Below are 24,885 nucleotides of genomic sequence, written 5' to 3'. Positions count from 1 at the left end.
TTTATAAGAGAAAAAAAAAGTTGAGAAAGTTATTGATCAGGCATTTGAAATTAAGCGAAAGTTATTTATTTTGATAATCAATAGAATTAGGAAGCTAAACAAGGCAATTTATGATTTGAAAAGAAATAGTAGATGGAAGAGAACAGTTAATCGTAGTAATTTTTGTGAAGTTTTTTCAGGAGAATGGATGCATAGTTCAAGTTGTGAGGCATTTTTTAATGAGGAGAGTTATTTCCAGGATAATGATTTGGTGCATGCAGTTGACACCAGTGGTCGAGCTTATGAGGTGAAAGATGGTTGTCCAGTTGAAAAAGAAAAACTTGTGACAACAGAGGCAGAAGAGGTGTTAGGTAATGAGGTTTTAGGAAGACGTCCTAAGGGACCTGTGTACACCTGGAAGTGTAGTAGTATTTGCAGTGTGCGACAGGATTCCATCAATTTGCTTTGTGATTTGTACGGACATTTAATAAGAAAAGTTTGAAGCAGAAAGTGATGATGTTGCAAGAATTAGATCCTTGCAGAGTGAGAGAAGTGACAGGTTTGCATGGTCATTCACTGGCTTGTCTTTCCAGGAGAGTATGCCAGAGTGTTTTTCATCATTTCAGGATGCTAGCAGTGCATCATAATAAAGTGAGGAAATTAGTTAGAATGTTGTATTATGCTAAGAGTCCAGCAATTATGCTTAAACAATTATGCACTGCTCTTTTGCATGGTTCTGAAATAGATGTGAAGAATATTTGTGAAGAAATTGAGTTTTGTTACTTTGGAAGTAAAGAGGAGAATGTTGAAATTAACCCAGAAGAAGAGGGTAATGTGGAAGATAGTGTACAGGTTTCCAGTACAGAAAATGTTCAGAAGGAAATTGCCACGTTTCAGGTGAAATCAAGTGAGAGGCCTAATTTCACTTGTGTGTGTTGTCGACGCACTTATTATAAGATTCAGACTAAGTTAGTGGATTTATATGCTAAAAGTGAAAGGCAAAATAATAGTGAATGGAAGGATTTCGCAACATACTTGATGGTAGAAAATTGTTTTGATTTGGGATTGGATCAACGTGTGTGTACTTATTGTTGTAACAAATTAAATCAAAACCGGATGCCTGCTAGAGCGGTTCATAATAATCTGGAATTGGTTCAGATTCCTTCTGAATTGAAGGATTTAAATACTTATGAATCTATTTTGATTCAAAGTATCCATCCCTTTCAGGCTATTGTAAGAATGGAGCCAAAGACAGGGAAATTGCCTGCATCAGATTTACAGAGAGGATTAAAGGGAAGAGTTGTTTATTTGCCTCTAGATTTGAAGAAAAACATTAATACAATTGGAGTAGAAAAAGTGGAAGAGGAATCTCTGGTTATCTTAGTTAATGGGGTTCCGACAGAGTAAGACAATATGGCAAGATTTAGTGGATGTTAGGAAAGTCAAAAAGGCAACATTGTATTTGAAAAAAAGCAATAAGTACTATAAGAATGTATATGTTGCAGAAGAGGAAGTAAGTGAAGAAGAGGATAGCGATTTGTGTGCTGGTCAAATTGAGAAAGTAGAACCCTCTAAAAGTGAAGAAATATATGAACATTATAGTGTTCATCCTTTGCATTCCAAGGAAGTCATGGGGAATGCTATTGAGTTGTTTCAAATGAAACAAGCCAAAGGGAGTCCCATTAGTGTTTGGGAGGAAAGTTTGGAAGCTCGGTGTTTCCCACAGCTATTTCCAACAGGTCAAGGAGGAAGATATGATGAGCGACCTCATCAAATTCCTGCTTCTGAATACCGGACTTTACGATTGCATGCAGAAGATCCTAGGTTTCGACAATGCATTCCCTATTTGTTTCATCTCCTGTTTGAAAGCGATCTGTCTGGACTGTCATATGCAGTGAACCACATCTTGAAAAGTGGTATACAGATGCAAAACATCTCGGCAAGTGACTTTATGGATAAAGTCAATGTGCAAGACAGTATTTTGGATTCTCACCTGATTAATCTCATGGCGTGTCAGCGTGGTACTAATGAGTACTGGTACCGTCGTCATGGTGATTTAAAATGTATGCTGAGGAACTTAGGAACTCCCATATGGTTCCTCACTCTCAGCTGTGCCGAGTATGGCTGGGAAGACTTGCTTGAATTTCTACGAGAGGCAAATGGAAACATTGAAAATATCGAATTCAAGACACCCGGAGAACTGTGCTCTTTGGATCCAGTGAATGTATGCAGGTACTTCAATCATAGATTTGAAGCTATGATGTCTTTCATCATGAACAAGAAAAATCCACCTCTTGGAGAGGTGTTGGATTTCTTCTGGAGAAAGGAGTACCAAGCAAGAGGTGCTCCTCATATACATATGCTGCTGTGGATCAAGGATGCACCTAAATTTGGAACAGATCCAGAAGACTTAGTGATGAGTTTCATAGAACAGTATTCTACATGTGCTGTTCCAAACGCAAAGGAGGACAAAAGCCTAAGAGAACAAGTTCTACGCTTCCAAAGCCATCGTTGTGGAAAGTACTGTCGTCGTAAATTCAGAAACAAGGACAAGTTCTACACCAAATGTCGTTTCGCCTTTCCACGACCGGTGATTTCTAAAGGAAGAGTGAACAGTTTGATGTCTTCGCTGCGACAATGTGATGAAGAAATCACCTAAAAACACATACTATTTGAAAAGGAATGAAGAGTCCAAGTACATCAACGACTACAACCCAGTGATTTTGTCCATGTGGAATGCTAACATGGATATACAGTTCGTGGCTGATAACTGTATGGCTGTGGCTCGGTATGTGACATCTTACATCACCAAAAAAGAAAAGACAGAATTGAAGGATATGTGGGAGGACATTTCCCATGAAAAGAGCCTCAGTAAGAAGTTGTACAGTTTCAGTCTGAAGATGTTGTCACATCGAGAAATCGGAGCTTACGAATGTTCTGACCGGTTGTCTTCAGTAAGTCTCTATGCCAAATCCAGGAGTATCGTTTGGGCGAGTCTTGGTCTTGCTGCAACGCGTAATCGAGTTCTGAAACCTGTGCGGGAAATTGAGTATTTGGCGGAAAAGGAGCCAAACAGTACCGATATTTTGAAGACCAACATGTTGGATACATATTATCCAAATAGAAGCAGTCACCTCCAGAATGTTTGTCTGTATGAGGTTCTACAAAATTACATATTCAAGAGGAACATCAAAGAAGATATTGATAAAGGAGTGTATGCTGTAATTGGAAGTGAGGGATGTCTGGTCAAGCAAAGAAAATGCCACTTGGTAAACCATCGAAAATTGAGTGGCGAATCTCCTGAAAAAAAAGAGTTTTTCTATTTAGCACTTTTGCAACTTTTCAAGCCTTGGCGTGCAGATGAGGAACTGCTTGGAGATTTCCTCTGTTACGAAGACTCTTTCAATGCCGCCAAGGAGACCATAGAATGTCCTGTTTTTCTCAAATATCTAGAAATGTTGAATGCGGAAATCGAGCAGGAAGCAACGATTGCAGCCGAGATTGCTAGAGACAGTTCTCAGGACAGTCAGAGTTCTCTTTCATTGAGTCAGGATCCACTAGGAGGACCAGTTATCGAAAATGAAGCTGCCACTGCCATGATTGAAGTGGAAAGAGCCATGGCACATGCTCAGGAGGATGCGGTTAACTTAGAAGACTTGGAAAGACAACTCAACGTTGAGCAGAGGAAAATATATGACGAAGTTACCAACCAAATTGATCATGGATTAAGTCATGAGAAGAAAGAGTGCTCATGTACGTCGTTGAAGCCTGTCCGACTGTACGTGAGTGGAGAAGCGGGAACTGGAAAAAGTTTCCTCATTAAAGCAATTTCATGTTATTTGCAGAAAAGGACTGAGTCATCGCTGTCTTGTGTTGTCACTGCTCCAACTGGACTGGCAGCACATAACATTAAAGGTATTACTTTGCATCGTCTACTGATGCTGCCAGTGGAGCATGATAACAAATTACAATACCACAAGTTATCTGGAGATGCTTGTTGTGAAGTTTCAAGAGTCTTGAAGAAAATGAAACTTCTTATCATTGACGAAGTAAGCATGGTTTCCAATCTCATGCTTGCCTTTGTGCATTTGAGAATGCAAGAAGTTCTCAAAACAGAGTATGATGTGTTATTTGGTGGCAAACACATCATTGTTTTCGGTGATCTTCTGCAGCTGACACCAGTAAAAGGACAACCTGTGTTCAAAATGCTCACGCATGAAGATACCAGGAAGTGCCTAGGGAGCATTGGCAACGTTAATATATGGTTAAACTTCAATTATGCTGAACTGCGTGAAAATATGCGTCAGGCGAAGGATGAAGATTACAAGAATATTCTACAAGATGTTAGAATCGGAAAAGTGACCGAGCATGGGAAAGAAGCTTTACATGCACGATTACTGTCAAATTTGTATCCAGAACAAGACATTGTGTCTGAGAATATTTTTCAGAAAATTACTGAGAAAAAATCTGGAATATGTTTGATGCCAACTCTTGCAGAATATGCCATCTTCAACAACAAAATGTTGCATTTAGAAAACCAAGAGATTGTGAAACTGGAAGCTATTGACAGAGTAGAGCATATGGGATCAACAATTATTTTGTCTGAGAATTTGAAATCAAAATTGGATTCATTAGAGAAGTGTAGGAGAGTAGGGTCTGCAATCCTATGATCACCCAGATTTTTGCTTTTTGCTGCACTGGTTTACGACTTTCCCTGGCTGTGGGCCTGCTAATCAGACCCACAGCCTAGCTGTTCTCTCTATCCAAATTGTACTCAGGTACTGAATTGGCACTGGGCCCTCTCCAAGTCCCTGTACCCAGGGCTGAGGTGTACCCAGAAGTCTCCCAGGGGCTGAAGCATGTATTATGCCACCCCTGGGCTGACTAACTAAACTGACACAACTGGCTGCACGACAGCTGGGGCAAGGTGGTGTACTCACCCTTTGCTTTAGATATAGTATACCTATATCTAACCCTAAAATGGACACACAGATCTCCTATCAGTCACTCCTATGGCAGGCCTTAACAATCCTGAAGGCAGAGTGCTTGGAATCGTGTGAGATGGTGCTCTGGCATGAGCTGAGCCTGTCTGCGGCTTTCGGGATCCATCCCTTAGCCGTTTCCATGATATCGCATACCATATACTCTTAAGTGCATTATAATCCTCGCGGTTATATGCCAACTCTGGTATCGCTTTATCAAAACATGTCGAGTAAGGTGTCATACGAATTGGAATACTAACCCCTCGCCAATTCTGGCGACGGGGTTAGCATTCCACCCTTCTAGAGGGACACGACATGTATGTAACCCCTAACCCCGGTTAAAGTCAAACAGAGCCTCAGCTCCACAAAATGGATGCTGCCACCGAGACACAAGTCTGCCCTCCTGCTGCTGGGAGTCCTCCCAGAGCAGGAGATAAGGACAAAGGGTTTCCTGCCAGGGGCGGTGCCAGCACCGTCCCAGACAGGATTTTGTGTATTGTAGGTAGGCAGGGCTTCAGAGGAAGGTGACTGCACGTGGCACCCCGGTGCTCACTGTGCATAGGCTGGCTTGAACCAGTTCCAGGGACACTCCAGACCCTGTGCTGGGGAAAAGCCCGCCAAGGAAGTGGGTGTAACCACCCCCCTCCTGGTCCCACCCCTAGGGCAGGACTTAGTCGCGTGCCAGCCCCCTTTTCCCAGATAAAGGTAGGAACTGGCCCCCTTCCAAATCAGATCATCTTTGAATCCTGAAACTACTTTCTACGAAAGGAACTCAAGACTTCTTCCTAAGATTTCTCCCTTGTGGCTAAGGAGTAGTCACCCTGCATCCGCAGGCACCATCGCAAGAACACTGCGGTCTGCTGCAAGTCCTTCCTCCGGAATCCGACTGCCCAGCTCGACGAGAACCGGCTTCCCTGGCACCTCTGACCTCCACCCACCTCTACAGCCCAGCTGAGAATCGTGGGTGCGACGAGACCTCGAGGGACCGGCCATCTGCAAGACTGCACGACTTCTGCACAGCAAGCCCGCCGAGTAATTTCCTGGTGAGTGCTTTGGGGTCCGAGAAGCCCCGACCCTGAGCAGCTCCAGCACCGAAGTGCAGCCTCCCAGCATCTCCACGATCTGCGTGGGGCCCTTCTGCTTTTTGCTGCTCACCGCGTTGTTTGGCTACTAGCCCGCTGGCTTGTGGCCTTCTGAACGACGCCCGACGACATCACTGCTGCTGGTCTGGTTGCTCCAGACTGGCCCTTGCTCCCTTCCCGAAGAGGAGCACTCCGGACCCTCCTGGTCCACTCAAGACGCCATTTTGAGTCCACCGCGTGGGCTTGAATTAGCCAAGGCTTGTTGCCCAATCCTGGGTAACTTTGACGCCGACAGCTTCATCCATCGTGGGACAGCTCGCCTCTCCATCCTGGTCGCCGACAACGCCTCCTGGTCCGTGAGATCTGCAGAGCCAGCGTCGCCCACTCACCTAGTCGAGGTGACTACCATCCGGTGCCCTCCTGGTGCCCACTGACTACTGGCTAGTAGTCACGAACTTGGTCCCCTCTGCTTTCAGGTGTCATCCATCTTCCAGATCCAGGCTTGGATCAACTCGAACTATCTTCACTGGTCGCCTGCCAGCATCTTTCTTCCAGGCTCCTGGTCCGGCAACGAGGATTCCCGACGTCCTTTGAGACCTATGCAGCTGCAGCCCCTGGGCTAGGTAACTTCGGCATTTCGGTGCCCCAGCATAGCGTCACTATCCAAGGGTCAGGATCCACTGTCGTTTTCTTCCTACCAGGTCGGGTTCGCCCGTAAACACTAACTTTAACTTTACTAGCTTCCATAGACTTTGTACCGCATCCCGCGTGAGAGTGCACACTCTGCACCCGAGTCCCCTAGGTCTCCTAGAAGTAATCTAACGATTCCCTAGTCAAGTCCTAGCGATTCCAAAGCCTATTAGTCCTGTACTTACCTGCTAGTAATTTCGCATTCCACTTTTAAAGTATATGGTTTTTCGTGCCCCTCGGGCATTTGTGTATACCGTGCTAACTTAAGTATTTTCGTAAGAGCTTTGTTGTGTGCTTAGCACCCTGTCCTCATAAAGAGTACAGGGTTGTTGTGATTCTAATAAATACATTGTTTATTTTCATAACACTTGTGTGGTGTCCTTTCACTGGGTGTTCAAGGGGTAATGTGATGGTAAAACAGCTGGCTTAACACGCCCTCTAGAGTCTTAGCCTTAGACTGCTCGTATCCATGCTACTAGGATAGCTGCTCTATAAAGTTGACTTACAACCAATCATCAATAAGGGTTGTTTGGACTGATATATAGTGATCACTAGAATAGTGAACACTGCACATCAGGCCAACTTCTCACAAGAAGACTATATCTAAATCTGCAGGTTTTGAAAAGACTCTGAATGTGTGCTTAAATTGCCGTATAATTTTAAGAAGGAATTTACATGTTGAAAGAGGTCTGGTAAATGGATCAATGGGTAATGTTGTTGATTTTGTGAAATACAGAAATAGGGATGGAATTGAATTTTTAAAAATTAAATTTGATGGCATTGAGGAAGTACAGCTAATTGGTCGTTGCTCTGCTAGGTTTTTGCTTGTAAAAGACTTATATGTTCGCCGTAAGCAGTTTCCTGTTTGCTTGGCATATGCGGTGACAATCCATAAATCGCAAGGTTTAAGTGTAGACAGTGCATTGGTGAGTATTGGCAGTTCTGTGTTCAAGGAGGGTATGGCATATGTGGCATTGTCACGAGTTAGAACTTTATCGGGATTGTACTTGATTGAGTGTGATGTCACAAACATTTGTGCGGATCTAGATTGTGTTAAGGAATACAATAGGTTAAGAAGAGAGTATGTGCCACATTTGCCTCAATATCCTTTGTTTGAGAAACGTGTGGTAGGCCGGAAACGAAGAAATGTGACCAATAGTAGGGAGGTTGTAGCAAAAAGACGAAAAGTCGATGAACCCGAAATTATAAGCAGAAAGAAAATGGATTCTGTTGAAGATGTTGTTGGTTTTCAATTTGAAAATAGTTCTGGTGTCAACTGCTATGCTAATGTAGTGGTTAATGTTTTGTTTTCTCTAGAAGATGTAAAAGAAGAGATTGTGGTCAATTCGGATCAAAGATTTTGCAGTTTGTTGAATTCTGTGTTAGAGAAATGTAGCACTGATAGAACAAAAATAGAAAGTGTGTCTGAAATTCGAAATCTGTTAGACAGATGTTCAGGTCAAACACAATTCTTTCAAAATATTCAGCAAGATTGTCAGGAGTTTTTAATGTATATGCTTGATGTATTGCATGATGAAGGTGTAGATGTAGATCACCTGTTTGGGCTTTCTTATCAATGGCAGCATGACTGCGAGAACTGTAGAGTATCAAGTACTACTAGTGTAGACTCAGAAAAATGTATATATTTAACTTTGCCAGACAGTAAATCAGTGTCCTTTAATAAGCTAGTAAAAGCAGCTGATCACAACATGGTGTAGCCAATGTAAATCTGAAATGTTGTCAACATTATTTATACGAACATATGGCCAGTATGTCATTTTAATGTTCCAACGATGTAGGCCTGATGGAACAAAATTGACAACTTTAATAAAACAATTTGTGGCTTCGCAGTTGTCAATATCAGGAAGGACTTTTGTAACTGCAGCAATAATATATCATGACGGTCCTTCAATAACATCAGGACATTACACAGCTTATTTAAAGTCTAGAAATGGCCGGTCATTCTGCAATGATTCTGTTTTACCTTAAAAAAAAAAAATTGCCTTTTGACATTAAAAATTCTTACCTGGTGTTTTTAAAACCAAAATTTTAGGGAAGGAATCTCGGGATTTGCTCTGAGGAATTTTAAGAGGTTCTAATGGCTCCTACACAATTTGGCCTTGAGGATAAGTGTAGTACAGAGTCAAAAGTTATTTTTGAGTTTTAAATAGTTCCTGGAAAAAAAGAAGGTTTTCTTACAGAAAGTGGTGGGCACGGATTAGTTAAAGGACAACAGAGTATTTCCCAAAGCAAACGGTGTTCTTACCATAACACTTGACGTCATGGAAAAATAACTGCACTTTGAATGAGTTCAGAAAAACTGTTTCTTTTTATAAGCTAATTCAAGCAGCCAATCAAAACATGGAGTAGAGGTAATGTAAGTCTGCAATGCTGTCTAGATTATTTGTCCAAACCTTTGGTTATAATGTCATTTTAAAATTCCAACTATATAAACATGATGAAAGTAAGTCTTCAACTTTAATTACAAATGTTGTGGCTACACAGTCGTTGATTTTAGGAAGAACATTTGTAACTGCAGCTATTATATGACATGATGGTCCTTTGACAAGATCCGCTTATTACACAGCTTATTGAAAATGTAAAAAAAGCTGCTGTTTCGGAAATTATTCCCATTTGACTACGATACAATGTTGCCTTTTTACTTAAAAATATTCTTACTTTCTGTTTTCAGAAAAGAGAAATTAGGGTAGGTAACTGGCCTATAATGATTCTAGGGGTTGATATAATTTTATCTACTCTTTTAAATTGCTTTGTGATTAAAAGTGATGTAGAGAATTAAATAATTGTAGTAGTCATAGAGGTAGTGTAAGTCTGCTTCATAGTAAGCAGTATCAGTGTCATAGGAAATGTAGAACATGAGTGAGCAAGAAGTGTAAGATATTACTAGTCCAGGATTGTGAAAGTGATCTTGAACGTTTTCTTTCTGAAAGTTGCGGAAATACAAAATGACGGGATTTGCTTAGAAGAATTCCAAGAGTTATAAATGGCTCTTACATGATTTGGCCTTGTGGAAACGTGTGGTAGAGAGCGAGAAGTCATTCATTGTATGTAACATATTTTTCAAAACGATGGAGCTTTTCTTTCAGAAAGTGGCGGGCTGAAAATAATAACAGCACAACAGAGTGTAAGCTGTTCATAGGACATCCTTCGACGTTATGGAAAGTAAGTTACTTTTGAGGAGTTCTGATTTCTGATTGGTTATGTTATGTGTTTTTTTTAAACACAATCATTTTGATTGTGTTTTTTTTTCCCGCTGTTATATGATGAATACCTTCAAGTCACTGTTTTTAGTGAAATTTGATAAATTCTGAGAACAGCAAAAATAAACCATTTAACATGTATAATTAATTCTGTACTTTTTGTATTTATGATATACATTTAGAACTGTGTAGTAGGCATGGAGAAGCTGAGGCTTCTGTAAGTGTCAAAGTTGTTGCATACAGTGCTCACATTCTACGTAGTCTTTCATATGATAGACTACATCTGCACAATGAGATACCTAAGCAAAGGAAACACAGATGATGTGATTGTGGAATGAGCAAAAAAAATTGCACGTTTTTCAATTAAATTACCTGTGTTTCTTAACATTACACATCACATTGTGTAGATGAGGTTTAGGCCTGTTCCAGGAGACAGAGGAGGTCTGACATTTGTTCAAGAGTGCAGTGGACATGACTCACTTCGTTGGTAGGCCTGCACATGTATTATCTCCTCTGTACTCTTCAACAAGCCTAAATTTCATCTGCAACCCTGAGTAGGACTTACCTGAAACAAATCTCTGGATAGGCCACACCTTATCAGCATCTAGAAACAATCATTTAAAATGTTAAGTGCAGATTTATGATGGCCGTGCGCCTCTTTTGCGCCGCTGTTCCGTCACTTTTGTGACGTAGCACCAGTGTAAAAGATGCACCATGTTGCAAGATAGGCCTCAGTTCATCTCCAGCAAGATACCGTCAGTTTAAAATGTATATAATTAAGACTGTGTAGGGGGCATGCAGAAGCTGAGGCTTCAGTAAGTGTCAAAGTTGTTGCATGCAGTGCTGCACTTCTGCGTACTCTTTCATATGCTGGACTACATCTGCACAATGAGATACCTAAGCAAAGGAAACACAAGTGATGTGATTGTGAAATGAGCAAAAGAAATTGCACGTTTTTCAATTACATCACCTGTGTTTCCTAACATTACGAATCACATTGTGCAGATCAAGTTTAGGTCTGTCCAGGGAAACAGAGGAGGTTTGGCCTTTGTTCAAGAGTGCAGTGGACATGACTCACTTCATTGGTAGGCCTGCAAATGTATTATCTCCGCTGTACTCTTCAACAACTCTAAATTTCATCTGCAACCCTGAGTAGGCCTCACCTCAAACAAACCTCTGGATAGGCCACACCTTATCGTTATCCTGAACCAATCATTTAAAATGTTAGGGGCAGTTTTATGATGCTGTGCACCTCTTTTGCGCTGCCGTTGCATCACTTTTGTGAGACAGTAGCAGTGCAAAAGATGCACCATGTTGCAAGATAGGCCTCACTTCATCTGCATCAAGATACTGTTAGTTTAAAATGTATATTTTTAGGACTGTGTAAGTGGCCTGGAGAAGCAGAGGCTTCTGTAAGTGTCAAAGTTGTTGAAAAACTGTTTTTCCTTCAATCTTTTCCCTTGTCTTTTCTAATTTTTAAATACATGTTTTAATATTTTTCAAATGTTTGTTCTGTCTTTCACAGATTGAAAGTACAAAAATAACAAGTGACTAAGTTAACGACAATTATAAGGTAAATGTTTTGTACTCTTTTCGTTACATTTCTATCACATTTAACTTCTATTAGTTCCACTGCTTCATTTCTTTAACCCTCACTTTCCTGCCTTTGCTACTTCCCTCATTCCTTTCTCTATTACTTAATTACTCTACTCCTTCCACTCTTTTTCTCAGTCCCTCTCTTCTCATAGTTCCTCACTCCTGTTCACTCACTCCGTCTCCATTACTCTCACTATCTCTGACTCATCACTCTTTCACTACTTGTTCATTATGCTTTCTCCCTGTAGTTCAAACACACTAAGGGGCATATTATCAACACAGGTGATAAAATTATCGCTGCTTTTATCGGCAGAAAACTGCCGCAAAAGTGGCTTTAGCAGCAGTTTTCTGCCGCAAAAGCGGCTTTAGCGGCAGATTTCTGCCGATAAAAGCAGCGAAACTTTTATCGCCTATGTTGATAATATGCCCCTATGTTATTTACATTTCTTTGCTGTTTCAATCATTCCTTTTCTGTTACTTCTTCTTTTCTGCATTCTGTTTTTTCTCTCTGTTATTCCAATGTTTTAATCTTAATTTGATCATTCAGTCACATTCTCTAAGAAACTCTTGTTTGTTATTCTTCTACTCTCCTTTTTTTCTTTCACTTCCTTATCTATTTTGTTTTTCACAATTATACCCTCTTCCATCTTTTCTTCGGTAAATAGATCTATTAAACAGTATCTTTGGTTTAGTCTCTATAGCTGTCTTTCTTTTAACATTACTCTCTGTTTCCTTCCCTTATACTTACTCTTCTTTTTTTAAAAAAAACATTTTTTGGGTTCGCTCCCGGTTCGCGTACCGGCGAGCGAACCGGGACGCGAACTTAAAAAATAGAGGTTGGCAGAGTGCTAAACATTCTACCAATTTTTTTATAAAGGGGAGGTAGTTCTGAAAAGAACTTTTTTTTAATTATTTTTGTTGTTTTATATTTTTTTTATTATTTTTCTGAACTTTTTTGGTATTTTTTGAACGGTTTTATATTTTTGGGGGGGTTTTTTTGGGGGGGGGGGAACGAAAACTATTCATTGTAAAGGGCTCAACAGGAGCAACAAAAAAAAAATGTATTGTCTGGGGCGTTTCGGACAATCATGATTGTCGATAGCTCTGTTGATTAGATTGATGCTACTTTCTCTGTAGCAAATCAACTGACCGCAACGCACGCACACTTGTTTCACTTCCTCGAACCTCATCTGTATATTTGGGACCATCTCCCTCGCCTCTGGTCCCGTCACTTCCTGTACAACTGATCTTCTGGCCACAGAAGGGGGATTATCTTGCTGGTCACGTAACTGCGCAGCACTGTAGTAGATAGGGTGCCACCTCTCCATATGGCGATGCATTGTATAATTGCCGTAACTGTACTTCTTATCTGTCCCTCTGGACAAATCCTTCTTACATATCAGGCAAGTTACGTACCGGGCATTGACTTTTTTTTGGCCCCGGGGATATTTAAAAAATTGCCAAATAAAGTTCTCTTTCAAATGAGACCTCCTGGGCTCCTCACGCAAAAACTGCCTCTCTTCCTGCTCTTCCTCTTCTTCCTCTTCTTGCTGAATGATAACTTCAGCAGGTGGTCCTCTCTTCCTTGGAGGTGGTGGGGAAGCACCAGCTGAAGCTACTAATGAAGCCATTCCTCAGTGATCACAAAAGGTCTTCCTCTCACAAAGATGAAAGTCAGAGTGAGGAAAGAAGGAGGGGTTTTCATCATTTGGGAAAAACAATAGTTCTAAACCAATGAAAAGTGTTATTTTTAGGTCACATGACCTAGTCTTACATCATTAGGAAACCAAAAGTGAAATGAACCAATGAAAAGTGTTATTAACAAGTCACATGACCTGTTGTGTTTACGTTACGCGCTTTGCGCCGCGTCCCGGATCGCTTCCGGGAAGCTGCGCTTCGCGCCTCGTTCGCGTACCGGTTCACTTCCGGGTACGCTAACGCGGCGCGTCATATGACGTTTCACGCGACAACGCGATACGTCGCGCTGACGCGACGCGTCACGATGTTGTTTTCTAACGCGGCAGTTGCGGAAACGGAACGTTTACCGGTTCGCGGACCGGGTCGCGGCACCAAATTGAGCTAACGGGAAGCTAACCGGTTCGCGGACCGGGAGCGAAACAAAAAAATAAAATTAAAAAAAAATAAATTGTATTAAAAACATATAAAATATATTTTTCGATTTAAAGAATACATTTTAAAGCTTTTGATATTTGCTATTAAAAAACCATTGAAATTCACTGAAAAAACCATAGGTTATAGACCATATATAGTTAGGAATTAGCATTTACAAAACCTTATTTTACTCACACAAAACCATTGAAATTCCATATATAGTCAGTTGTACTAACTATATATCGCGCACCCGCAATCCACTGCTGATCATGTCACATATTACATCATTCATGACATGGTCAGTGACATCACTGATGACATCACTGATGACATCTCAAATGACATCACTGATGACATCACTGATGACATCTCAAATGACATCACTGATGACATCACTGATGACATCACTGATGACATCATTGATGATATCACTGATGACATCACTGATGACATCATTGATGACATCTCAAATGAAATCACCGATGACATCACTGATGACATCACTGATGACATCACTGATCACATCTCAAAAGACATCACTGATGAGATCACTGATTACATTATTCATGTGATAATACGATGAACCTCTTCAGACTCTAATATAACCTTAGATACACTCAGTGTAAACAGACACTCACAGACTGTCACTCATCCATGGAGTTACTCACACACCTAGTCAGTCATGCAAAGAATCAATCACACCTCAATTTCCTCAACTATACAGTTATACACACCTTACTTATTGAAACATATACTAACACATATTTACTCTCTTATACAATCCCTGATACAAGTTCACAATGATCCATACAGCAACTCACACATTCACTGGCTCTTATGAATAGTTATTTATATATGTCAACTCTCACATGTACTGTGTTGTACATATGTACTTACTTTGACATGTAGCACTGAGATATCCATTCACTCACCAATACACTCATGCACACAGTCAACCGCCCATACAGATGTTTCCACATGCACTTTTGAACCCATACACCTAGTGAATCAACTGCTCACACATCTATGCAGAGAGTCATACACCTCCCAGCCACCCATACACACTCTCAGTCTCCCATACAAATACTTGGGCAGGGCAACCAATCAATAACCCATATAGTTAATCATATAGCTAATGATTAACACATGTAGCAGTTTACAGAACAACAGACATAATGATGCACAAATTAAGACAGTTTAGTCACTAACCCATGCACTCAGTGAGACATTTAATCACTCACTCATACAGTCAGTCATGCACCTACTAAATCCTTCATCCAGACACTTATAAATCCACTCATTCTTCAATATGTAAGACATATTTTAACTTTACAGAAACATACAGTCACTGGATGTAGTCATCAGTGATGTCATTTGAGATGTCATCAGTGATGTCACTGACCATGTCATGAATGATGTAATATGTGACATGATCAGCAGTGGATTGCGGGTGCGCGATATATAGTTAGTACAACTAACTATATATGGAATTTCAATGGTTTTGTGTGAGTAAAATAAGGTTTTGTAAATGCTAATTCCTAACTATATATGGTCTATAACCTATGGTTTTTTCAGTGAATATATATATATATATATATATATATATATATATATATATATATATATATATATATATATATATACACATATACACACACACACACAGACACACACGCACACATACACGCACAGACACACACACAGACACACACACAGACACACACACAGACACACACACAGACACACACACAGACACACACACAGACACACACACAGACACACACACAGACACACACAGACACACACAGACACACACACAGACACACACACACACACAAAAATTTTCTAGAAATGTATATTTACCCTGCCTGAACAGGCGTCTCCTTTCTGCTCTTGGAAGGTTGGTAGCAGAAAGAAGGGGACAGAAGGCTACAAAAATTCGATCTACAAAGCGCTTTCCCATTAGCGCTGGATTCTCTGAACGCAGCATTATAGGACTGGTAGTCCCTGGAATCGGCGCAAACAGAAGCAATGCGGTGCAGCTGATGCTCCCCGCCACTGGGAAGGAGGAGCTGAAATAAGAACTGTAATGAGAGGCGCTCATTTAGATCAAGGCATCTGAAGAAAGCACATCGCTGAAACCGGTCATGCCCGATAATCTAAATAAAGTTACCTGCTGAAGCCCCTAAGTGTCCTTTGTATCTTCGACCATTTGGAGGGGAATACGACTGGATATAGATAGATAGAGATAGAGATATATATATATATATATATATATATATATATATATATATATATATATATATATAATTATACATATACATATACATACATACATATTGTAGAAATGTACCTTTACCCTGACTGATGACCCTGGAGCTTAATTTACATTAGCTGTCCAGCAGCTGTCCAGCCTGTTTGTGGCCTTTAATGAGGTATGAAATTCTTTCCAGCAGCCTAACAATATACTACATTGAGTGACACGACAATCTGAATGGCCAAGGACAACAAAACCCTGGTCAAAAAGCCTGCCCTAGAGTGCTTGTAAAACTTATGTGCCCATGAAAGGAATCAAACCGGATCTCCAGTCTGACTGCTGAAGGAAGCTGCTTTGGCTTACAAGACTTCATCTATTTTTTCTGTGGTTGGTCCAGGGCCTGCTTCAAACTGGATTTTAGTGTTCAATGTTGGAGGACATTAGAAATGTTTACAGTATCCTCCCTCTCACTGACACACCCCGTGCTCTCAGAGCTCAAATTTAGTGTGATTGAAGATTAACCATTTTGGAACTGCCCTGACGCATTGCTGTTTGGACCGGTTTGTAATACAACAACTACTGAAAAAGTAGGTAGGCCACTGTCTGGGTACATTTACTCCAATGGTGACGGAGTGCCCAGGAGTCACCTGCATCCATGACCTAGTGCCAAACATAAATGTAGCACCAGAGGAAGTGTCCCCTGTACACTTTGACCAGCAGAATATCAGAAGAGGTCTAAGCATGCTGTCTGTGACCAGAGAGGAGCCCTGAAGGACTGTCCCTGTTCCCTCTTAGACCCAGTACAAGCAAGTACACTGCAACAGTCAGCTGGCATGCCTCCACTGTGGATAAAGGGACACAACAAGCTATACGAGGTATTTTCCCTCAAGTGCAACCTCACCAGTGGCAGTGACTTGACTTTGCTATTGGCCTCTTCCTGACACGTTGCGAGTATCCAAGTAACTTCTCTTAAGGTCCTGGTGGAGCTCAGGACATTAGAAGTGGTTGTTTGGACACCGAAAGTAAGTTTGGAAACTTGAAACTTTTCCTCTACAATTCGAACTTCAGGTAGGCCAATGGCAAATGGATGGGGACTAAAACAGGATTTTACTTTGCTGTTGGCCTCTGCTTAACACCCATAGACTCTCCAAGTACCTTCACCTAAGGTCCTGGGTCAGGGGCGGAGATCACAAATGTTCTCCTGTGGAAGAACAGAAGAAAGTTTGGAAACGTTTGAAAACTTTTCCTCTAGAACTCGAGTTTTAGCAAGGCCAGCAATGAAAAGTAGAATATATCCATAAGTACCACAGCATAGGATTACATTTCAACTTTTTCCCACACAGAGAGCTCTACACCTTAAAAAATAAACAACGTTGTCAAATTGTGAGTTGAGACATAGGATTTTGAGTAAGAAATCTAAAAAGTCCCAGAGCATCAGTGAGACAAACCTGCTTTAGTTTCAAATTCAAGTTGGCATCTACGTGCAGAACAGAGGATTTTTCTTTCAAAAAATTGACTAAGTCCTTTCTAAAGTGGAACTGAGAAACATTTTCAAACTTTGACTTCCAGACTTTCACCAAGACCAATACACTTGGTGTATCTGACGTGCTCCTTGGCGGTTGGTGTCAAATAGCACCTAGTTCCCAGTCTACAGCGACCATTGACCAAGATTGGCACTATTTTCACCTAAAAAAAAAGCTTTAACGACTATCTATCGAATTTGTCTTTTTGTTTACTCAATTTTACTCTATTTTCTTAACATCGTCTGGGAATTGCATTGCTTGATGTGTGGCCTTCATTACTGTTTTGGTACTACATAAATACCAACCACATTGCTCAAGTTAAGCCGGTCTGTTCTGAGCAAAAGGTTTCAAGGGTTTGACCTCAGGTTAATTTATTGACTACGAACACACGAACACACACACACGAACACACACGAACACACACACACACACCACACACACCACACACACCACACACGAACACACACACACACCACACACACCACACACACCACACACACCACACACACCTATTGTTCTGTGAGGAGGGCAATCGCCACCGCAAATAATTAACTTTCTTATATCAACTTTCCAGGAATTTAATCTAAGGGCAAGGGTCTTCATCGTATGTGATTTTTATTATGAAATGTGTATTCACTGCTGATATGCATGTATTATACGGGCTCCTTCAAGTCTCATGTCTGAACGCCAGCCATGTCTTGGACCATGGTCCATGGCCTTTCTCTCCTACCTACCACTCGCTCTGTGCACCATGTTCAGTTGTTTGCCCTATCCACTCTTACTATTGTACCTTCTTAACACTGCCACCTAGGCAAATGATGAAACGCTTAAGGATTTCTTTGTTGGCATCTTCTCCATTTGGGTTTGGAAAGGACTTTAGGTCAAAACCTCTACCACTTCCCCACCTCAATAACCACTGCCTTGTCTGACAGGCAATCTTCTCATTGATCCATGTGCGTGCTCTTACACCTTTATGGATTGATGTTGCAGGGATTTTGTCTAGTCCTACCATTTTTTCCCCTCTAAGAATTGTCATTTTTAGTGTCAGAGCGGTGTAAAAAAACTCTTATTTTAACAAAAGAAAAAGGAAAATTTGCACCACTAAGCCCTTTACATTAAGGGGACTAAGGCCAGCACGTAGAGATCAGTAAGTGGCTAATAGATGGATACCAGATTGAAAAAATGCTTTTGTGTTCTTTGGCCAGCAATGTCACGATGGGAGAGAAAGGAGGCCCATTAGGAAAGGAAATACAGAAGGCAGATTAATATATTCGAATAGATAATGGCAAAACAACAAGGTAACAGACTGTGGGGACCTTGACAGGGCCTGATCTGGTGGGTAAGTGGGCTGAGAAGGCCTATCTGTGATTGAAATAGGGTCTGGAGTCTGACTGGGAGGATGGTTAGACTACAGAAGCTGCAGGGGCTTAGACACAAGGGGTTCAGGTATGAAAGATTTAACATGTATGATTAACAGTGATATTTTCTATATGCAAGTCTTAACCATTTAAAGTAGCCATCTTCTTGGGGTCTGGAGGCGGGCGATGACGATGTCAGGGACTGTGTTGATAAAGAGATTCTGGAGTCCAAAAGGACTACAATAATTAATTGGAGTGAAAGAGGAGATTAGGGGGTTTTCCGAAGGTGAGTAGTGGCTATGATGGCCATCAGGAGCGAGCTGGATACCAGGAATAGAATGAGGGGGATTGGTAATGGGGTCAGGTTAGCATGGAGAACGGGAGCCAAACTAGTAGGAAGCTAGCTGGAAAGGACACCAGACTTTGGTTTTAAGGGCTACAAAGGGAAAATTAAAAATGGGATAAATAGGTGCATTCTAAATTAATATGAGTGTGTAACAAAGATGGGAGATTTTGCTAATCGACACAATAAAAATATTAGTCCGTTATCAAAGTGTCATTTAGATTTTCAACTTCACTCTCTTTACATTGCTTTAAGTTACAGATATAACAGCTAACTTGATAGGATACCTAGTTGTAGAGGTTACTTTATGAGGGAGCACGCATACTTTACTTCTACCACTCATCCCCTCCAGAACGCTGGATCTCCACCCAGAGGTTTTCGGTCGTTGTTAAAAAGTAATTTGGATATGCTCATGCTTATCTAAATGTGCATAACCATGTATTTTGATTAATTTTGCACTGATGGTCACTTTGGTGCAGTCGATTTCCTACCACTGAGTCTTCCCACACCAGCACTCCTCCCACTGCTTCTTAAGGGAACATACCGGAGGTACCCGACCAAAAGTATCAATGGAGTGTTTTAAAGTGGCTGTTTGAAAACAATATAACAGCTTGCGAGGGTAAGTGTGTGTGGTTAATGGGGTGTAGTTTCGTAAAAACGCAATAAAAATGTGAGGTAACTTTAAAGTAACCTATAAGTCTCAACCAGCAAGTGACTAGCCAGTCAGGTAATATGTGAAATGTCATAATGGGGGACATACATGCTCACACCGCATTTACAAGTATGTGAAGATGTCTTTTAATGACACTATGGCAGAAGATGATTCAGGTGGGCCAACTCAATGCCAGATTTTTTAGTTTAGCCCCATATGATAATTATACATACAGTTAAGCTATTCAATGGTTTATCCAAAAGTCTGAAATGGATCCAGACCATCTGTATCTCATACGCCTGCAGTAGGTGCAATATACGTTGCATGACAAGGCACAACATTTTTCTTAACCACTGATCTAGTCTTAGCACAGAGAATGTAACGCAGTCATAAAAAAACTTGGATCTGTTCAGCAAACATCAATATTGCCATAGTAAGAAACTTTGTTGTCTGTGTAGCACAAGTCCCTGCAGTAACTCGTTTGATAAAATACTGACCTGTCCATTATAAGCCCATGAGGAATGTAGACTGTTTCCAAATCATTTGCATAATGTTTAGGTATGCAAAACAAGTCCAGGGCATAACCCTGTTCATCATCTTTCAGCTGAAAAAACAAAAAGAAAACATGGTAAATACACGGAAATGTAAACGTTTTACTTTAATACAATATATATATATTCATTTTCATTGAGCAGTGCATATTTACAACTACTAGACTAGAAACATCTGACAGCAAATTATTTGATAAAGGTAGCTCATGTAATATTTTAGCACACTGTTCTGCTGTGGTTGAAAAATTATAGAACTTCATGAATAAGAACTGGCAAAGCCAATAGGTCTGGTGGTGGTAGTCAGCCTTCTGGCAATTCTCGTTTTGATTCATCATGGTTTTGTCAAAACTGTATTTGGTAATATGTAGGGGCCTCCTCAATCAAAATAAATTTTAAAAAATGATTCACTACAGGCAAAAAAGTTTTTAGGTGGGGAAAAAAACACACATTACCATGTACTCCATTCCCTGGCACTGAAGGAAACTACTTTGTCTGTGGATGTGTTCCTTGTGAAAGGGCAACATGCAGTACCTCATAGTGAAGTCAACCAATGTCTGAAGCGGGCTGATACATTGCCCCTAAATGCATGCTGGAGCGGGTGAAGTCTGGCTGAAACCCCTACAAATAACTAGGTTATACACAATTTTAGTAAAATCAGAAGGTCTTAATTAACAGTCCTAATAAAGTGAATCAGTCTATCATTGGCTTGCTTCTGAGCGAGAATGAAAGAACGAAAGAAAAGAAAGAACGAACAAAAGAAGGAAAGCAGTGTCTTGCTTTCTCTTTAGAACATCTCAGCAAGACTTAAACCAGGACAAAACAAACACTTCAAAATAGGACTTTACACATTTTAGAATATCAAAACACAAACAAAACTCACTCACTTGCCAAGAAAAGGGAAATATTTATTTCTGCAAGTTCTCATATATCAAATGGCAATAATGCACATGTAAAATAAATGCATATAGTGAATGTATATACACGAGAAAAAATGCATAGAAAGATAACTGAATAAGTAATTAGAAGTTGGGATACTTCACCGGCTGACTGTTTAGCATCATCCTTGCCAGCATGACTTGGTAACCCGCTGGCAGTCCCAGGCAGAAGTCTCAACTGGGCAGTGCGTCCACTCCCAGGAGAATTCCTGTCAAAAGCGCCAAGAGGTCTCCGTCTTTATACTTATACTTTATACTTATACTAACATGGAGAGAGATTTCTAGAAACTCGCACTCCCATCTGCATTGTAGGTGCTGGCTGCATTCTCTGCGTAGCGGTCACTCAAAGCTGTCTAGGCTACGATGAGAGCCAAAGCAGAATTTTTCACTTTCTCATCATTGGACACAGTACACATCCCACTCTGTCTGTTCTAGCTGCTAATGTCTCTCGATGAAGTGAGAACCAACAGTTCTGTGTGCGCAAGTAACCTAGACCTGCCTGTGTTCGCAGCTGAAATGCAGGGTCAGACAGACAAGATGAAACTGTGCTCACAAAATGGAATTGAATCAAAATGGAGTCAATGGTCAATACACAATCTCACAATATATAATTGCCGGTAGCATTACAAGAAGGCAGACCAGAAAGAAGGGCAAGAAATTGTATTGTATTGTATTGTATTAATCACTTATATAGTGCAGCTGCCACCCTTCGTGTATCCTGGCGCTTGGATCATCGAATAGATACCACATAGCAAAATCAATTGTCAATATGACAGTCTAAGGACCGCCTTTGTGAAATAGCCACGTTTTCAGGCTCTTCCTGAAGCAAATCAGGGAGTCAGCCTGTCTGAGATCCAGAGGTAGCTCATCCCAGGCACGCGAGGCAGTCACACCAAAAGCTCTGCCCCCCAGCCGAGATCTCTTAAATCTGGTAGATGCTATCAGATTTGTATTTGAGGAGCGGAGCTGCCTCCCAGGACTGCACCAGGTAAACATCTCCTGCAAGGGTGCCGGACCGTGACCGTGTGCTGCTTTATATACAATGCAGAGAGCCTTAAAGCAGATTCTCTCTTTAATAGGGAGCCAGTGAAGGACTCTCAAATCCGCGGTCGTAGAGGACCTGCTGTGTCTGTCAAGTACCAACTTTGCTGCCACAGACTGGACTCTCTGCAAACCCTGCATAACATATTGTGGTGCCCCCATATACAGGGAGTTGCAGTAGTCCAGCCTACTCAGGATTACACTCCTCACTACGAGAGATCGAGTATCCTTTGGAGTAACGGAAGAACCTTCCGTAACATACGCAGCAAGTTGAAACAGCCACTGGCTGTTTTATTCGCTTGGGAGACCATTTGTAGATTTTCATCCACCATCACCCCCAAATTGCACACCACTTTAGCTGGAATCAGGGGCTCGTCCGCAGGGGTTAGCTTGAACACAGAAATAAGGCAGGAAGGACGTCAGGAAGGTAAGAAAGAAAAGAGACAAGAACGAATGAAGCAAAGAAACAAAGAAAGAAATATAGTAGGAAAGAAAGCAGGAAAGAAAGCAACAATGTGAGAAAAATAAAAATTAAAAACAGGATACATTAATGCAGAACAGTTTCAAATGGAAACAATCTGATATGCTGTGAAACAGCAACAGTCAGAAAAGCAAAACACTCCAAAAGTAATTTACAACAGCATTGACAGGAATGGCATCTGAAAGATGGAATGCGCATCAGAAGCGTTCTATCACGATGCTCTAAATACTAAGACAACACTAAAGTTACTATAAAGTAATAAAAACACTGGCAGGGAGGGCCTGGCTAGGCGCCGATGTAGATGGACACGAACGGAGGGAGCTGATGCCCGGCGATCCCCCATCCACCGACATCCTGAGGCTCAACACCCCCACATTGCTTGTGGGAATGGACAGGGGGAGGCACCTTATATACACCCAGTGACAGTGGGCGAACTGGAGAACGAGGCGGAAGCAGCCTTAGAGGAAAAAGAGCACCTTGCATTCAAGCACCCAAGATGGCGGCTGCCAGAGGGCTTGAGTAAAACGAAAAACGTTGCGGTGAGGGAAGAACAGACTCCAGAAATAGGGGAGCAATGCAGGAAATAGTCATGAGCGAACTGCAGAGGGTTTTGACCATCAAGTAATCCGGTTGAGGGGTGCTGGGAGGCCTGCAATTTATTTATTTATTTTTATTTATTTATTTATTTAAGCTTGTATCGCGCACAGCTACCCACAGTGGGTTTCCCGGCGCCAGGGAAAGACTGTAGAAGAAAGAGGAAATGTTACCTTGACTTGAGGCCTCAGCCGACTATTGGTCACGCTTAGTAAAAAGCAAGGTCTTCAGAGCCTTACGGAAGCGGAATAAGTTGGTCTCAGATTTTAATGCCAATGGGAGGGAGTTCCAGTAATCCGGGGCAAAGCTATGGTACCTGATCAAGCTGCTGCCAAAACTGCCTGCGCTGCTGCCCTGTGAACCGTGGCCCTGCGGGCGCACCCATATAGCTGGTGAACCCGGCGAGAATGTGATGGAAGATCTCCCCGTTTGCTTCTGGGTCTTGGGGCAGAGACTTCGGAGCCCGGTGCCCCTGCCAATTGCGCCTTTGACTCAGAACCGGAGGTGGGTGTTGGCAGACACGAGGGTAGAATGCCCTCCAGACAGTGGAATATACTCTGTGGCGATGCAGCTCCACTGCGGTGGTGATTTGCGGAGGCACCAGGGGGTTCCGTATACTGAGGAGGCGCACATCCTTGGTTACTCCAGAAAGACCCCCGGAGAGTGTTTCCTGAAGGGAGTACACGGGTTGGAGAAAAAGGCTTAAATGGAGGAGTTGGAGTGAAGGTGGCGTGGCCCACCACCAATAGAGGAGGCATTGCGACCTGGCAGACTAAAGCGGCTGCCCTACCCAGCTGCACTTGGGCCTTACTACAGAGAACAAGAACTCTAGTAATAGTGATGTGGGGGCATACCAGTCACCTCCCACTTCTCTGGCCTGGAACGCGGAGGGGTTTTGACCTCAACCCCCCGGATCTCATAGGGAGCCCCAAGAAACGCCTACAGGTGCACCCTGCTGGGTCCCTAACGTTGCACAGGGAGGTATGCCAGAGTTTTGCAGGAGAAGGCCTGCAGTGGCTGTCAAGTGAACAAATGCACGACTGCAGTAAAAATCATTGGGGGCGACGGTCGGCCCTACTGTACACCCTTAAGAGCGTGATACTTCCCTAGGGGATACAGATTCCCCAGCAACGGCAGGATGCTGGGAGGAATCGGATAGTTGAAGCGAACCACACCTTTCTACACATGGGGAAGGTAACCAAGAAACACGGGCAGGGCGCCCTCGACCTGGGTTCAATCTCTATCAAACCGATGAGGAAGAGGAGAATGTACTGCCCCCATGGGAGGCCCCCATGGAAGGCCCCCGCAAACCGGCCAATGCTATCTGGCATCGTGCTGGCCATCACTGCCTCTCATGAAGAGCTGGAGGCAAAGATAGATGTCATAGGTACTGATCTTAATCTACTTAAAGACTACCATTGCCGGTTGGCAGAAAGGCTGACAACCACAGAGCGCACGCTGACAGAAATACCCCCAGAAATTACAGCA

The 24,885-nt window shown here is 41.9% G+C and overlaps 1 protein-coding gene across 1 annotated transcript in view; it reads right to left on the bottom strand.

The window, feature by feature from the left end:
* The window catches only part of LOC144829431 (hypoxanthine-guanine phosphoribosyltransferase), an 887,535-nt gene that overhangs the window by 685,800 nt on the left and 176,850 nt on the right, over positions 1 to 24,885 (bottom strand). Inside the window, exon 2 of the mRNA XM_078688569.1 lies at positions 20,293 to 20,399. Within this exon, the coding sequence (XP_078544695.1) occupies positions 20,293 to 20,399 (107 nt within the window). The remainder of the gene's footprint in view (positions 1 to 20,292; positions 20,400 to 24,885) is intronic.

This window comes from Lissotriton helveticus, chromosome 4_1 (assembly GCF_964261635.1).
Source record: "Lissotriton helveticus chromosome 4_1, aLisHel1.1, whole genome shotgun sequence".
In the NCBI taxonomy this organism is placed as follows: domain Eukaryota; kingdom Metazoa; phylum Chordata; class Amphibia; order Caudata; family Salamandridae; genus Lissotriton; species Lissotriton helveticus.
This window is presented reverse-complemented; position numbering and strand designations above follow the sequence as displayed.